The 15,958-nt window shown below is 38.4% G+C and overlaps 1 protein-coding gene across 1 annotated transcript; it reads left to right on the forward strand.

Moving 5' to 3' along the window:
- Positions 1–5,304: 5,304 nt before the first annotated feature.
- Positions 5,305–15,958, forward strand: LOC122092835 (switch 2). Its single transcript, XM_042663127.1, has 8 exons — positions 5,305–5,791; positions 8,785–8,891; positions 11,586–12,513; positions 12,595–12,842; positions 13,597–13,723; positions 13,810–14,085; positions 14,195–14,465; positions 15,408–15,958. The coding sequence occupies exons 1-8, from the start codon at positions 5,384–5,386 to the stop codon at positions 15,737–15,739; spliced, it is 2,697 nt and encodes an 898-aa protein (XP_042519061.1). The 5' UTR covers positions 5,305–5,383; the 3' UTR covers positions 15,740–15,958.

Raw genomic sequence — 15,958 nt, forward strand, 5'->3', positions numbered from 1 at the left:
TGAAGAAAAAGGTTTAAGGATGCCTGACTAAAGAGTAGTAGTTCAAGAGTGGCATGTCGGCACATACAACTAACTCATCAAGGAATTTAGAGAAGTGGGACCCATTATATAGTATTAAGATCATCATCTGTATCTTGGACCTGGCCAGACAGACCAGATAGGGTGGACCGGACCAGACTGGGCCAAGTTTTTTCTTTTCAGAACAACGGGATACATGGGCCTAGGTTTCACCACCATCGCGAGCCCAGATTCCCACCCCTCTAACAGTCAAAATCCAAATTTTAAATGGCCCAAAAGCTAAGATAAGGAAAAATTTCACCCGCCAATAGAGTTAAAATGGCCTACAGTGAACTGTGAGGTGCGGTGAGCATTCAATGGCAAGACTTTCATTTCTTTGATTACATGGATGCTTGGTACCATGCATTCCTATTCCAAAATCAGAAGAATTGGCACTCATGGTTTTTTTGCTTTGACTACAAGTTCTTGGACGAGATTCCCTTTTGATTCTCCCAATGGTGGACTGCTTATGGTCCAGTTGAAGAAATCCTACCCCCATCAATTAGTGAAGCCCTGGTGGTGTTTTGCCAACACACCACCTCAGTTCCAGAACAACCAGATCTCCTCAGGTTCTTCTTCTATTTTCGCCTTGCATGGATCATGTATTGGGACTATGAAGTAGAACAACAAACTACGCGAGATTGGAGCCTACAAGTATTCACCCGTGTTTTCTTTGTCAAATGGTGGGATAATTGTGAAATCACCAAGTGATGCAAAACCACACTTATTAAGAACCTAACAGGACTCCGGCTTGTACCCCAAATTAGTAGTACCTCTCAAAATTCAGAAGAAATCCGGAAAGCAAAAGCAAAATTGAAAGCCCAGCTAGCCACCCTCGGCCCAAATTCAGAAGAAGAAGAGGATGATGAGGACCAAGAAGACTCGTTCAGTATGTCCTCTATGGTTCATCACCTCCATCAAGGCCAATTCACCCAGGCTCCCTCAAATGGTGAGCCAACCTCTCCAAAAACACAAACCTCATGGATCCTGCCCAAAAGCCTCCGAGGTATTGGCACATTCTCTCATTTCTTACCAATGTGGGTACAAAATCATTTCTCACACCATGATTGATGTAACGTCGTGGAATTTGAAGTGAATTACCAGTTACCATGGGACTTTTGAGCCCGAGGCCTCAATTCTAGCCATAGCCCTAAACCCATTATGTAACATACTATCGAGCCATGCTGTGGTAAAGAATTTTGGGCTAATATAATTGGGCTAAAACTGGCCCAGACTATATAGCTCATTATGTTTAAAAAAATATCTACTAGAATGGGAAGTTGATGACTTGTAGACGGATTTTAGCCTGATAAGATTATACTATTCAAAGAGATGAACAATGACTATTGAATTTTTAATCTTTCATATCGATAGACCCTTCACCCTTATTAGAGAACTCTTATAAAGCATGATCTGAGGAATTGGTATAGGATCAACAGATACATAATGGTATTGTAAATTAGAGGTTGATATCGATTCCTGGTTAATCCCATATCAGTGAATTAGTATGGACTAGGTTTTTCTTTTTTAATCTAATTTTTGAAGAAAACAAGGATACATTCATCGGATCCAGATCGATACAAGCCAATCAAGATCAGTATTGAATAGGTATGGACCCGATACTGATTACTAAAACCCTTTATAAGAGAGAAACAGCTACGGTCCATTTCAGTGAACTTTCGAGCCATCACTCCAATGAGAGAACCCTTATAAGAAAAGCTAGGAGAGGGTTCATTAGAGCAAACTTCTGAGCCCTCTCTCTCTCTCTCTCTCTCTTAATGAAATAAAAAAAAAAAATCTATTAAGAAAGAAAATTATGTACATTCACATGAGTTCTAGTATCATTAATTTTTGTTTTTCTCTGCATAACAAGGTAAGCAATTTGCTTAAACAAAAACACAAGTTCGTTGGAGGGCTTGAGACAAAAATTAATCAAAGATGGATTTATGGATTTAAAAAAATAATGGGATTAAACTCCAAGGCCATGAACTTGAGCAGTTATGCAAGATCAGATTATGCATGTCCATAGAATCTCTTTATACTTTAGTCACGTCCCCCCCCCCTCCCCCTCCCCCTCCCCCTCTCCTCTTTAGCATGCTTCAAACCGTTGAGTAAGCTTTTGATATCTGCTTTGATACTTTTTCCTGTCATCATGTAATCTGCATTTAAGAAGAATACCACTTGCCTATACGAAAATATTTTGTTTGGGGTTAGAAACACATATACAAAATAAAATAGGAAAATCCATAAAGGCGAGGTGGGAGAGACTAGGAAAGGTATCACAATGGTTTGAGGCATCACAAGGAAGTCATTGTGCATATATGGGATGCTAGATGGCACCTAAAATCCATCGGTTAACATTGACAATACTGTCAAGGGATTTGATTTTTCCTTTGAGTAAACAACCTGGTTTCTGTGAGAGTAGATAAAATAGCAAGAGATCATTAAGATACTGAAAAACATGTTTTTATCAGAGTCAGAAATAAGATCAAAATTAAAGAAATACATAATAATGGAGGAGAAAGAAGTGTTAATAAAATTCTTAGTTCTCAACCCTAGCTACCCCATGGCCCAAATACATTTACAGAAATCGCAATATAACAAAACATGCCATATGGATTCACAATGATTTTGTCATAGGTTGCAAGTGAGGTCAATGTTCATCCCTTTTTCTAAAATAATCTTGGTAGGAATGTCATCAAGAACAAGTCTCTAGAAACATATCTTAAATTCAGGGTGGATTTTGAGTTTCTCAAGAGAACGCCAAGGAGAGAGGACCATACACACTCGTTTGAGAATCCAATAGAATTAGTAAGACCAACAAATGTAAAATGCTTAGTAGTAATTTGGTAGTTCATAACCCCTTTTTAGAGAATGTACATCACCATTTGTTACTATCATAAGAAATTAGAATTTAATAATTTTATTAATGTTAGGCGTAGGGATAGATGAAGCCAAATATATTAAGGCTGTGTTTGGTATGCATTCTGGGTTTAGAACGCGTTCTAAATTGTTAAAAAAGTTGTTTGATATGTATTCTGTTCTCAAATACTCAGAATGTGATAAGAATGCAACCCATTCTAGAATGGGATTTTTTCGTATTCTACGTTCTCATTCTTTTATCTCAAGTCACCATGTACCCTTGGGTAACAGTTCTCTCTCTCTCTCTCTCTCTCTCTCTCTCTCTCTCTCTCAATCAAACTCGTGCTATGTGAAAAATCAAAATCGAGAGTTTTGAAGGAGAGTAAGCTCTATGAAATCTGAAAACCTTCTAAACTCAATATCACAGTTCCAATGATAGAAAGGTTGATCTTTACCTCGGAAATGAAGAAGCCTGGTGATGGGTTCTCTGTTTCTTCCTCATCTTCTTCTCCTTTTCGAACTCTGTTTCAGAGGAGGATCGAGTTTCATCTCTCGCGGAAGCCTTTCATTGGTTTTAGTAATGGCAGTGGAGGTTTCCATATCAAGACTTTGAATCCCAAATCGGATTCTCATAGATCCGTTAGCCAAATGGTTGCCATATTGGCTTCAGAGGGCGGTGAATTTATTGAACTCGTGTTGGATCCAGAGCTTCTTTCTGGGACTACACTTCAAAGAATCCTTTCATTGGTCTTTTTGTGAATTTGATTTTTTTTTTAAGAATTTGGGTTTGGGAATCACTTTCATCTTAACCAATTAATTGTTCAATTTTGTTTTTTATTTTAACTATAATATTTCGATCTGGGAACCCATCTTTGCTCTCTTTATCCTCTGTTGGAGTGTATTTCTGGTTCCAACTTGTCTAATTTTTAGGTGACAGAAGACGAAAATGAGGACAAGCTTGGATGTAAGTGGCATTTCAGGTCCATGCATTAGGTTTTTGGTGGAATGAAGAGGCATCTCCTATCTTCCTGCTTTCATCTTTGTTATGTACTTATTGAACAGATTTGCACACGAATTATTCGATGAAATGCATGAGAATTCTAAAATTAAGAATGCATTTTTGCCAAACTTACAGCCGAACAATGTTCTCTTTTTAGCTAAGAATATATTATGAGTTTTAAGAATGGGAATGCACATTCTCATTCTGAGAATGCATACCAAACTTAACCTAAGATTCCAAGAATTACTCAAAAAGAAACCACTTACCTAATGAAGAGAGGATTGCGGTGTAATATAGAGTTAGGTGGAGTAAAATTAGGTAAATGGATTAGTCCAGAAAAGAGTATTGCAACTGTTTCCTATTTTTATACACAATTTTTTTTTTCAACGTGGATGAAAATGTAAAATACAGGCAATGTTGTTCAGTACTAGATCCTCTTTTTTTCATGATTGAGGGGTCAAAAATAGATTTATCTGAAAACTATTTGGCTTTAAGGTTCTCAGACCAAATTGAACTATGTTTAGGGACTAGATGCCACCAAAGTTTAAGTAAAAGAGCTTTATTTTGCATTGTGGAGTTTCTAAAACCAACCTCCACCCCTTAGGGGAACAAATCTTTTTCCAACCAATTAAATGAATCTTTCTGGAATTACAATTGTTCCCATTCTAGAATCTCAAAATAATAGAATCCAATTTCCTGTAGATAGCCTTGGAGGAGCAAAGCAGTTTATTAAATGAGAGGGGATAGATGATAGAATTGAGTGAATGAGCATTGTTCTACCTGCAAAGATTAGGAGGTTAGATTTCCTAATGGAAAGACTTTTATCAACTCTCTTGACAATATGATTAAACCCAACAACCTTAGATCGGGGATGGAAAATGTTAGTGCCCAAACAAATGAAATATTTTATCATCTCTTTGATCCCAATAATAGAGCATGGAAGGATGCGTTCATTAGTGGTATCTTACTTTGTTCAAATCACCATGGCAGCACCTTTGGGGTTACTCACAGTGGGATTAATTTTGACCTTTTGGTTAATCCCGCTAATGATTTAGTCCAATGATTGTGGTGTTAGCTGGACTTGAGGGATTGGGCAGATTGGAAGGCCTGAAAACCCTCATTAACAAACCCAAAAATAAAAAAATGACGATAATTTTACGGGTGAGTATTTTTGTACTTTGGTAAAAGGTAAGGTGGGTTAAGTCCTCCTTTGTATTTTCCTCTTTTGAGATTTTCTAATCAAATTTTAGGGGCTGCCCCGAGTCCCACATAATATTCAGATTGAAAAAAATACTTCCATCCGATCTGGGCCGATATGGATCAGTATCGGCGTTGACCGATCCGACTCCGATGCCGTGTTATTAAACCATGTAGCGGATCCAAAAACAGAAGGATCAACAATAAAGCTGTCTTCTATAGAGGGAACCGAATCGAGAAAACTGCTTTGAAAATAGAGAGAATTCAATGTCACTGAATAGCTTCAAAGAGACTCTAAAGCCTTGCAACAGCTTCCCCTTCATCTCTTCTTACACACAGCCTTCAATTACCGAAGAAACTAATCCAATTACACTTCCAAGGAAACCTCCCAAGTCCTCTCTCTCCCAACAACTCCAACGCCTCGAAGATCCTTCTCTTTTCTACTCAAATCAACCTCCACAAACGCAACGAAATGATGAAAAAGTAGCAGTCAAGGGGGGGAAGGAAGATGATATTTGTGATGATGAAGATGAAGACGAGGAGGAGAAAGAAGGGTTTACCCATCGGCGCGAACGCCGTCGGGACGAATCCGTGTCTACCCTCTTTCAGTTTGGTGCGACTGGACCCTTTGAACCTCTGCTCGTCTCTTCTCCAGGCGAAAATCCCGTAGTACAGGTGTGGTTTTCTTGTTCTTCTGAAATTAAATCTCTAACCCTGTTGTTAATTCTTATGCTATTACATTCTTAGAGGTGCGTAATTCAAACTTTTTTTTTTTTTGGGTTAGTCAAATTCAGTAACATACTAACACGCCACCAATTCATTAGGGTTTAGTCAAAATTTGTAACCCAGATGTATGGGAATTTTTGTTTCTGTTTGAAGAGGGAGGAAAACCCTTCTTGTTTCCATTAACATGGATTCACCCCTTTACTGAATTTTGATGCTTTAATTTAGGGATTGAGTTTGATTTATTCAAAAGAAGTGTAGAATATACTATCTTTTATAATTCTGCTAGAATGTAGAATTTTAGATGAAGAGGGATACAATAGTTTTGACAAAGTGGAGTCCCCCCAAGATTAAATGGAGCACCCTTTTCTTGTATATGTGAATGCAACACCAGCTGAATACAAGGGGAGTGCAGGTAGAGAAATCAGAAGCTGCTCAAGTCGACAGGAAAGGATCCAATTATCAAACTGGATACGTGCCCTACATAAATGATCAATAGCATGACAAAACCGAAGTTATGGGGGCTAAAAGGGAAATTTACAGTGCCACCCCCTGGAGAAGGCCACAATTATAAAACCACCCCCGCTGTTTCACCAAATTATACTCAGACCCCCTACCGCCAGTCACTGTTAACTGTCGAGTTAAAATGACTGTTATGCCCTTACCATTAAAAAACTTATGTTTTAACCATAAATATAACTCTCCATCTCTCACTGGTCCTAGAACTCTACTACTCTCTTTTCCTGGTTTTTAACAGTTGGATCTTTTCGTTACATCTCCCTCTGGGCTTTCTCCATGACCGTAATGGAGTTCAGGACCTTGATCATACAGGATACCCTTGAAGGCATGTCCTCCAATGTTAACAGCCGTTTGATATGCATACTAGTCGTCTGCTTCATCGATGGAGCTTACTTTCACACAACGAAACACTGCCGGAGAATTCACTTTTGCCAGAAAGTTCCCCACTTCCAATCCTGATAACCAACTCCAACCAACAACATATTATGAAGATTAACATCCCAGAAAACACAGTATCACACTCGAGAATCATACCTATTTGGTTTAAGAAAAAGTAAGGAAAAAGTTGCTTTGGACATGGTTTTTGTGGATATCGTTAAATGGGCTTTCTCCCTGTCTCGATATTTGTCTCAAATCCTTCTTTTTCTTCTGAGTATGTTCTTGTCTGTGTGGAGAGAGAGAGAGAGAGGTGTGGATTCTCTAGTCTTCTACTGTAGATAATGGAGGGCAACTACTGTACCCAAGGATTAAAGTATCGGTATCAGTCGCCGTATCGGTCGGCTAAAATTAAGATACGTATCGGAGAGTATCGTATCGTATCGGAGATACACTAAGATACGCTAAAGATACACACATAAATGGATAGGAAACATTTTTTTTAAACACTTTTGCATTAAGAGTTTGTTAAAAAAAGCTATTGATAACATGTATTATGCATAAACACTAAATTGAGGGTATCGTACTAAGAATTCAAGGTTTATAGTTGCCCCATAAATGTAAAATCCTTGTTCCCAACCTTGATTTCCACTTTAGTTAGAGAGAAATATGGCTGACAGCAACTTTGGAACAAAAACCCTTCAAAAAATCATGTTTTTCTAAAAAATTACCCATCTTGGCCATTATATGACCATAGCGCACTGTATCGGTACATACCGATACTCACCGATACGTATTGATACTCACCGATACGTACCGATATATATATCGATACTCACCGATACGTGCCAATATACCGATACGTACTGATCGATACATATCGATACTCACCGATACGTACCGATACATACCGAAACGTACATTTTACCTCAATTTTATAATTTTCATAGTCGTATCGAGGCATATCATATCATATCGATGCGTATTGGTGGTGTATTGATGCATATCGGTATGTATTATAGGATATATATCGATACGAAAGGATTTTAAAAATTTCATGTATCGTATCGATGTGTATCGTATCGGTCGGCTAAATTTAAGATACGTATCGGAGGGTATCGTATCGGTATCGGAGATACTTAAAACCATGACTGTACCTGACGAGGTGGGGGGAAAACAAGAGCATGCGAGGGAGGGAGCATTGGTATTCTCTCTCTGCCTTTTGGGATTCTCACCTCGGAGCTGCGGTTGTTGATGATGGTGGTGTTGGTGTTGTTGTTGTTGTAGTTGAATAGCGGCAAGCTGTTGCTGGCACTCACGCCTTCTAGAAGCAGGGAATCAAGTGCTCTTGACGTGTTTCTGAGTATGTTCTTGTCTGTTGCCGTTCGTCGATGCCACCGCTGCTACTCTGAACGATCGCCGGTGGTCCAAATCTCACGATTTGGGAGAACAGTAAATTAGGTCTTGGAATGGGGAGCAAATCTATTGGTTTGAGTGAAAGAAATAGTAACTTATTACAAGGGTATTTTAGGTACTTCATATTTAATAAGTGCATTTTGGTATTTAAAATAAAATATAATTGCTGACATCAGCATATAAGGTATATTCCTTAACAGTGACTGACAGTAAGGGGTCTCAGTATAATTTGGTGAAACAGAGGGGGTGGTCTTATAATTGTGGCATTTTCCAGGGGGTGGCACTGTAAATTTCCCGGGCTAAAAAGAAATGGATTTAGCAACAATAAATCAATGTATGAAAACAACCACCCATACATTTTCAGTAGAGAACCTGCATAAATATAATTCTGTTACATATTTTGGAGTATCTGGTTTCAATCTTGCAAGTTGTTACACGGAGGACATATTATTCTAGTTTGTAGGTGTAACATGTCATTTTAATGCAATCATATGATGTTACTAAATTCATTCTTTTTGTCTAGTGAAATATTGTGAATTTTGTGGTGGTAGTTCACAGCGTTATTCCTGTGAGGAAATTGTGTGACAAGATAACTAATGAATTTACTAATGAGAAATGCCTTTTTCCCCTTGTAGGTTCCTGCTTCTTTCAATTGTAGGCTTCTTGAACATCAAAGAGAGGGAGTGAGGTTCTTATACAGTTTATACAAGAACAACCATGGGGGTATCCTTGGAGATGACATGTAAGATTTTGACCACTTATATCTTATAGATTGTGTATTAACTGGTCCAAGCTACATTTACCTTGCTTCTTGACCATTTCAGCATATGATTAATTCATTTGAAATCTCCCTAGGTTTTCCTGGAGATGATTGTTATTTAGTCATCCTGGGAATGTTTCATTTTCCCCTGAAGGATTTTGGAGGTCTATAGCTTAGTGTCAGTTAAAAGTGTTGTAAGTAAATCACACTTTTGTACAACTCAACTTTGGAGGTCTTCAAGGTTGTAAATGTTAACTTGAATAAGTATTGCTTCCTACCACCCAACACCCATTCCACCCTCCCACCCACCCCCCCCCCTAAAAAAAAAAGAAAAGAGAGAGAGAGAGAGAGGTTCTATAATATAATGACTATTAAACAGATCGAGATCCTTTACAATTCTTAGATGGTGCAGTGCTACCTGCATATTTGGACACCTGTCCCATGCCACATGGAGGGCGAGGATGAGGAGAGAAAAAACGACATGTATCCCTTTTACCGACCCGGTTTTTGATCCAGGTCCATTTCAGTGAAACCTTCTTCTCCGGCTACGGTTGCACGTAATTATCAGCTCCTGCACATTCTTCACTAGCAGTTCCAGATTTGCAGGTTCGAGCTTCTCTCTCTCTCTACCCATCTCTCTATCTTCTCCGGCCCATTCCAAAGGTGATAAACTTTCCCTTCCCTTGAGTTCCTTTTCTTCAATTTCCAATTTACTCACGGGGACCAAGAGAGTGAGTGCCAAATTAATAAAAATCCAGACAAAGACAATGTGACCCACATAAACACTCACTGGAGCCGATGATCTCACTGAACTAAACACCACCGGAATCCAGCAGATATAACAAACAAGTGAAACAAGAACTGGAATTCCAATATCTGAGAAAGTAATGAAGATTAAGAAAAGAAAAAAGATTTTGTTTTTGACACACCTTTTCTGTGCTTAACAGTAGCTTTAGTGGTGGTAAGAGTACTGTGTTGAACCAATTTGGTTTCAGATTTTGCCTTTTCTTCAATGGGGAACAAAACACCATCAATACCCTGAACTGAAATTCGACCGTCGGAGTAGGTATCGGGATCAAACAGATAGCCGATTCATCTCCCTGCCCCTATCAAGAGATAGAAGCTCAAACCTGCAAATATGAAACCGCCGGAGAAGAAAGTGCATCAGCCGATCAGAATGCGCAACTGTCTATCGGTAGCTGCTGTTCCAGACTCCTCATGATCGCAGCCATGATCTAAGTTCCCTCCTTCCCTTTTGATTTCACGATTTGAGATGTAAAAGGGATAGAGGATCGGGGGAGGTGTTTCAAAGAATGGACCTGGGTAAAAAAACCTGGTCGGGTAGAGGGATAAAAGTCTCTTTCTCTCTTCTCATCCTCACCATCCATGTGGCATGGAGCAGGTGTCCATGTGACATTTAGTTATAGCTTCTGCTACACAGCAAACATTGAAATATTACCCGTATCCTTACCAAAAATATATATATATATATATATACAATTATACAATTATAGTTAGTTACTGTCTTTTAAGAGGTTATGTCAATATGTTTTTGTTCAATGAGTTCATGAATAAGTCTCAATATTGGTTGAAATGTTTATCTTCTGTAAGCCTTTGGACTGTGGGACTACAGGTTGATGTTATAATGCTCTATTCATAGTCAAGTTTTGTCCATCTAAAACCAGTTACCATAATATGGTTTTCTCTGTTGAATTATTTTTGTCGACATTTCATCAGCATCAATCATCATCATAGTCCTGAGGCAAACCTTGTCTCATCAACTTCAGATACTATACGTATTCTTCACCATGATTCCATTTTACCCAGGGCCTTATCCTCGATGATTATATACTTGTCTTATATTCCCCCTTTTCTGGCGTGACATGTTCCTTGAGCATAGCATTGTTTTGGTCGGACATGTCAGCATGCTAAACTTATTTTGTTACCACCCATTTTAATAGGTACTTTAGGATATCATGTGCTAATTCATGATACATCAACACAAATATAGCTGCAGGTTCTACGTAATGTACCCATGAAATGCAGAAGATACTTGATGCTTCCATTGTTGTCCCTTACAAAATTTACTTATTTATGAAAACTTATGCTTATTTTCTTATATAAATTATTAAAATCGGAGAACCAAATTCGTTTATACTTTTTGGACTTTATATCTCTGAGACGTTTTTACACCGTAGAGGTGAGACTTGTTGCCTTATGAACCTTAACTGGTTGCGGTTTCTGTTTCAAGCCGTGTCAAAACTGAAGCAAAGATGGAATAAGTCCACTATTTTGTCAGAGAACCAGTAAGGATGATGTTGACAATGCTGGCTTGCTAGTGACAGCATATTCTTTCTAATATATCTTTTTAGTTTATCACAATTAATATTTCAATTAATGGATGAATGGTGGATGAATTACAAATTCTTAATGAGTATTATAAATTTAAATAGATGCATCATGCATTGATCCAAAGAAGTATGAAGCTTTTCTAGAGTTAATAGCTTGGAAATGCCTACCTAGTGGCATATTTTGGGTTGATAAAAGGAGTTAGTAAGCATGTTTTCCAAAGATAATGCCATATGGAAATGTTGTATGAAAATGTTTGCTTCAATGCATTTTTTTTTTTTTAAACTGTTACATGTCGTAAAATTTCTCCTTTTTTATGTTGAACAGGGGGTTGGGGAAGACCATCCAAACGATTGCTTTCCTGACTGCTGTGGTTGGAAATAATGAGGAAGAGGAAGACTCTAATTTACCAAAGGGAAGCCAATCGGTAAATAAGGGGTCTGTGTTGATTGTCTGCCCTACTTCTGTTATTCACAATTGGGAAGATGAGTTTTCTAAATGGGGAACCTTTAGTGTTGCTGTTTATCATGGACCAAATCGTGATCTTACTTTGGAGAAACTTGAAGCACATGTGGTTCAGATACTTATAACCAGTTTTGATACATTTAGAATTCATGGCACTATCCTATCTGAGGTTCAATGGGATATTGTGATAGTTGATGAGGCACACAGATTGAAAAATGAAAAATCAAAACTTTATTCAGCATGCTTAGGAATTAAAACCAGGAAACGTTTTGGTCTTACTGGTACAGTAATGCAGAATAAAATTATGGAGCTTTTTAATCTTTTTGATTGGGTTGCGCCTGGTTCTCTAGGGACACGGGAACATTTTCGAGAGTTCTATGATGAACCACTTAAGCATGGTCAGAGGTCTAATGCTCCTGAACGATTTGTTCGGGTAGCAGATGAGCGTAAGCAGCACCTAGTGGATGTTTTACATAAATATCTATTGAGAAGGACCAAGGAGGAGACTATTGGACATCTAATGAGGGGTAAAGAAGATAATGTTGTGTTTTGTGCAATGAGTGAGTTGCAGAAGCGTGTTTACAGAAGGATGTTACAGTCTCCAGATATCCAGTGTCTGATAAATAAAGACCTACCTTGTAGCTGTGGAAGTCCTTTAACTCAGGTGGAGTGCTGCAACAGGATTGTGCCGAATGGAATAATATGGCGTTATCTTCATAGGGACAACCCTGATGGTTGTGATTCATGCCCCTTCTGCCTTGTACTTCCTTGCCTTGTAAAGCTTCAGCAGGTAAAATTTGATTTGTATTATTTATTTTTTAAGTTTTCATTTTTCTTTTGTTGGTTGTTTATTTGTTGAGGTGTCACTCAGATAAGCAATCATCTGGAGCTGATTAAGCCTAACCCCAGGGATGATATAGAGAAACAGAGGAAAGATGCAGAGTTTGCCTCTGCTGTCTTCAGTGCTGATATTGACTTGGTTGGGGGAAATACTCAGAATGAGAGCTTCATTGGCCTTAGCGATGTTGAACACTGTGGAAAAATGCGAGCTTTGGAACGGTTATTGTCATCATGGGTTGTACAGAGTGATAAAATTCTTCTGTTCAGCTATTCCGTCAGGTTGAGAACCATGGCTGGACTTCATCTGCCCTTTTAAGAGGATCTGTTATCTTTCATTTTTAGTTTCCCTATATGCTTGTATGGTTAACCCATGTCTAGTGCTTTGTCTTGGTTTTGTTTTGTCTTTCCTGGGTTCACATCTCTTTATTATTTGAAATTGAAGGAAAGAAGAGAACAAAACAGGTGCAATAGCAAAGCATTTGGGTGTGAATGGGAGTATTAGTTTTTTATTTAGTTTCACTTTGTCTCATGCATTAATAGTAAATAACTCCTTCTACAAGAATTTAATTGGATTGATGTAGGACAAATTTATCAAGAATTTATCATATCTTCCATTTTTCTGCCGACTCATCATTATGCTTCGATGGCTCTATTTTTCTGGAAACTTCAAATTTAGCTATGAGAGGTCTACAAAGATAGTGAAGGACAAAAATATTGTATGATATTGAGAATAAGAGTTATTGAATACCTGTATGGAGATTGGAGAGAATGTTTTGAGAATTGGGGAAAACCTGTCTGTGCAAGAGCTGTTGGGCTTTGTTTGATCTCTCCTCTTTTCTTTCTTTTTTTCTCACAAAATTCCTGACCTTCCAAAAGGAAACTAAAAATTGGCAAGAGAAGTTAAAGCTGTATTTTCTCTCAGAATAGATTTCCATCTAATTTTTCCTCTTTTTGCTTCCTTAGAATTGATTGTGCTCCAGTCTTTCCGTCTGTCTATATGCTCTGGACTTGAAATTGAACTTTACTTGCACAGGATGTTGGACATACTGGAAAAGTTTCTCATACGCAAAGGTTATTGCTTCTCCAGACTCGACGGTTCAACTCCATCCTGCTTACGGCAGTCACTTGTTGAGGACTTCAACTCAAGTCCAAGCAAACAGGTAACTTTTCTGCTTGTATGGTAGAATATCACAGATTGGATATCTATCTGTATCCAATTGGTGGTTGCATCTATTCCCTTTGTCAGGTGTTCCTCATATCAACTCGAGCTGGAGGGTTGGGCCTGAATCTTGTCAGTGCAAATCGCGTTGTAATATTTGACCCAAATTGGAACCCAGCGCAGGACTTACAGGCACAAGACAGGTCATTTCGTTATGGGCAAAAACGACATGTAGTGGTTTTTCGCCTTCTTGCAGCTGGTTCCCTAGAGGAACTTGTGTATTCCCGTCAGGTATACAAGCAGCAGCTATCAAACATTGCTGTTTCAGGAAAAATGGAAAAACGGTATTTTGAAGGTGTACAGGTATGAAAGCTGTAGTTTCTTGGTCAATATATATTTTTTCCTTTATTGTTGTATTGTATAAAGAAATAAGAAGCATTTTCAAATGTTCACTTTAGTAGCTTCCTTTCAGGATTGCAAAGAATTTCAAGGTGAGCTTTTTGGGATTAGCAATCTGTTCCGTGATCTGTCTGATGAGTATTTCACTAGTGAGATCATTGAATCACATGAGAAGTCAGGACAAGCACAAGGGCATCAAAATAGAAAGGCAGGTCCAGTTCAACTTGGGAAAAATCATGTTTCTTCAAAGGAAGAAAGTGAATCATTTTTGTTGGGCTCAAAATCCAGAGAATCTGATGAGTTGGACAAGGCTATTACTGATAAACCAATGCTTCAAGATTTAGGTAAGCTTAACTGCTTTAGTTTACCACTGAAATATTCTTTCTTCCTCTTCTATATATGATATAAGAAACCATCCTGTACATGGAATGCCATTTGCATAGTTGTCTAGGCGTCCAGGCACCCTTTGCTGGAAGGTCGCCTAGGCAACGCTCTGTTGGTATCGCCTTGATATATTCCCTCCTGCAATGCCTGGATCACGTATGGCTATTTGTTACTTAGGCACCGTTTGACCACGTTTCGTTTTTGCTGTTTCTGCATTTTTGTGTTTCCGAAAACGGAGAAACAACCTGAAAAGCGTTTGATAAAGTTGTTCCGTTTCACCCGTTTCTAGAAACATAAATCAAAATTTATGCCTATTTACAATTCTAGAAACGACTTTGACGAAACAAGTCGGACTTGTTTCGTTGTTTTTAGAAGCGAATTTGAGAGAAAAAAAGGCTCTTGTTTAAACCTAAAAAGAGGCAACCGAACCCTCTCTCCCTTTTAGGCATCCGATGATACTATTGGGTTTTTTAGTGGCATTATGTCTGCAAAAAATGTTTCGAGAAACAGGTTTATCAAAAACCAAAAAATCTATTTTTGTTTTCAAAAACGTGAATAGCCTTTTCTGCTGTTTCTAGACACAGAAACTGCAGAAACGTTATCAAACGGTGCCTTTAGTTGCAGAGCCTTAAGAATCCCTCTCTCCTGACCCCCCAGGCACGCGCAGGTGTGTGTGTGTGTGTGAGAGAGAGCAAAGGGTTTAGTGCTACTGTATCCCATTTCAATCTATATAGTTTCCTCATGCGTAACTGTTATGTTCTTTTCAAAATCTGTGTGGAGCATGCACTTGAATTTCTTTGGCATACAATTCTAAAATTGATTGCTAAAAGGGTCTCTACACTTTTCAGTTTCCATGCTCTCCCTTTGTCAGACAATTCTAACATTTGTTTCATGCTGTACAGGAATTGTCTATGCTCACCGAAATGAAGATATTGTCAACTTTGGGCCTGGGCTCCAGGGCAGGAAAGATGTGAGCATGCTCAAGAATGATACCACTGAACACCCGTGCAGACCCAAATTAGGGAAAAGAAATTCGAATGGAACCCAAAATGTTGGAAAAAGAGAAGAAGCTTCATTGAAGAAGCAGAAGAAGGCTCAGTTCAGTCACCTTGCTCAGTTTATGGGTATGGGGGAATTAGAGTTTAGTAAGTGGTTACTGTCTGCTTCACTGTCAGAAAGAGAAAAAGTGCTTTGGAACTACAGGAAACACAGAGAGAAGGCGAACAATGGCTGAAGGGAAATGATTCTTTTTTTTGGGTAGAAGGAAATAACTCATTTTGACTTGTACAGAATTTTTATTTTTATTATTTTTTTTTGGGGGGGAGGGCTTGTATAGATTAATGTCATCTTATTGTAACTTGTAAGATATCTGGTATCAATAGGAGATATTTGTGGTCCCATAGTAGAAAGTTGTATTACAAAAGATCACTTCGGCAACTTTTCCTTGTTTAAA

This window comes from Macadamia integrifolia, chromosome 11 (assembly GCF_013358625.1).
Source record: "Macadamia integrifolia cultivar HAES 741 chromosome 11, SCU_Mint_v3, whole genome shotgun sequence".
NCBI classification, from domain to species: Eukaryota; Viridiplantae; Streptophyta; class Magnoliopsida; order Proteales; family Proteaceae; genus Macadamia; species Macadamia integrifolia.

What these genes read in the sequence shown, in the direction of transcription:
- LOC122092835 (XM_042663127.1), top strand. Translation starts at nt 5,384, where the DNA reads ATGTCACTGAATAGCTTCAAAGAGACTCTAAAGCCTTGCAACAGCTTC. An exon ending in GCGAAAATCCCGTAGTACAG is followed by an intron (nt 5,792 to 8,784) that starts GTGTGGTTTTCT and finishes TTCCCCTTGTAG; the next exon opens with GTTCCTGCTTCTTTCAATTG. An exon ending in GCCTTGTAAAGCTTCAGCAG is followed by an intron (nt 12,514 to 12,594) that starts GTAAAATTTGAT and finishes GGTGTCACTCAG; the next exon opens with ATAAGCAATCATCTGGAGCT.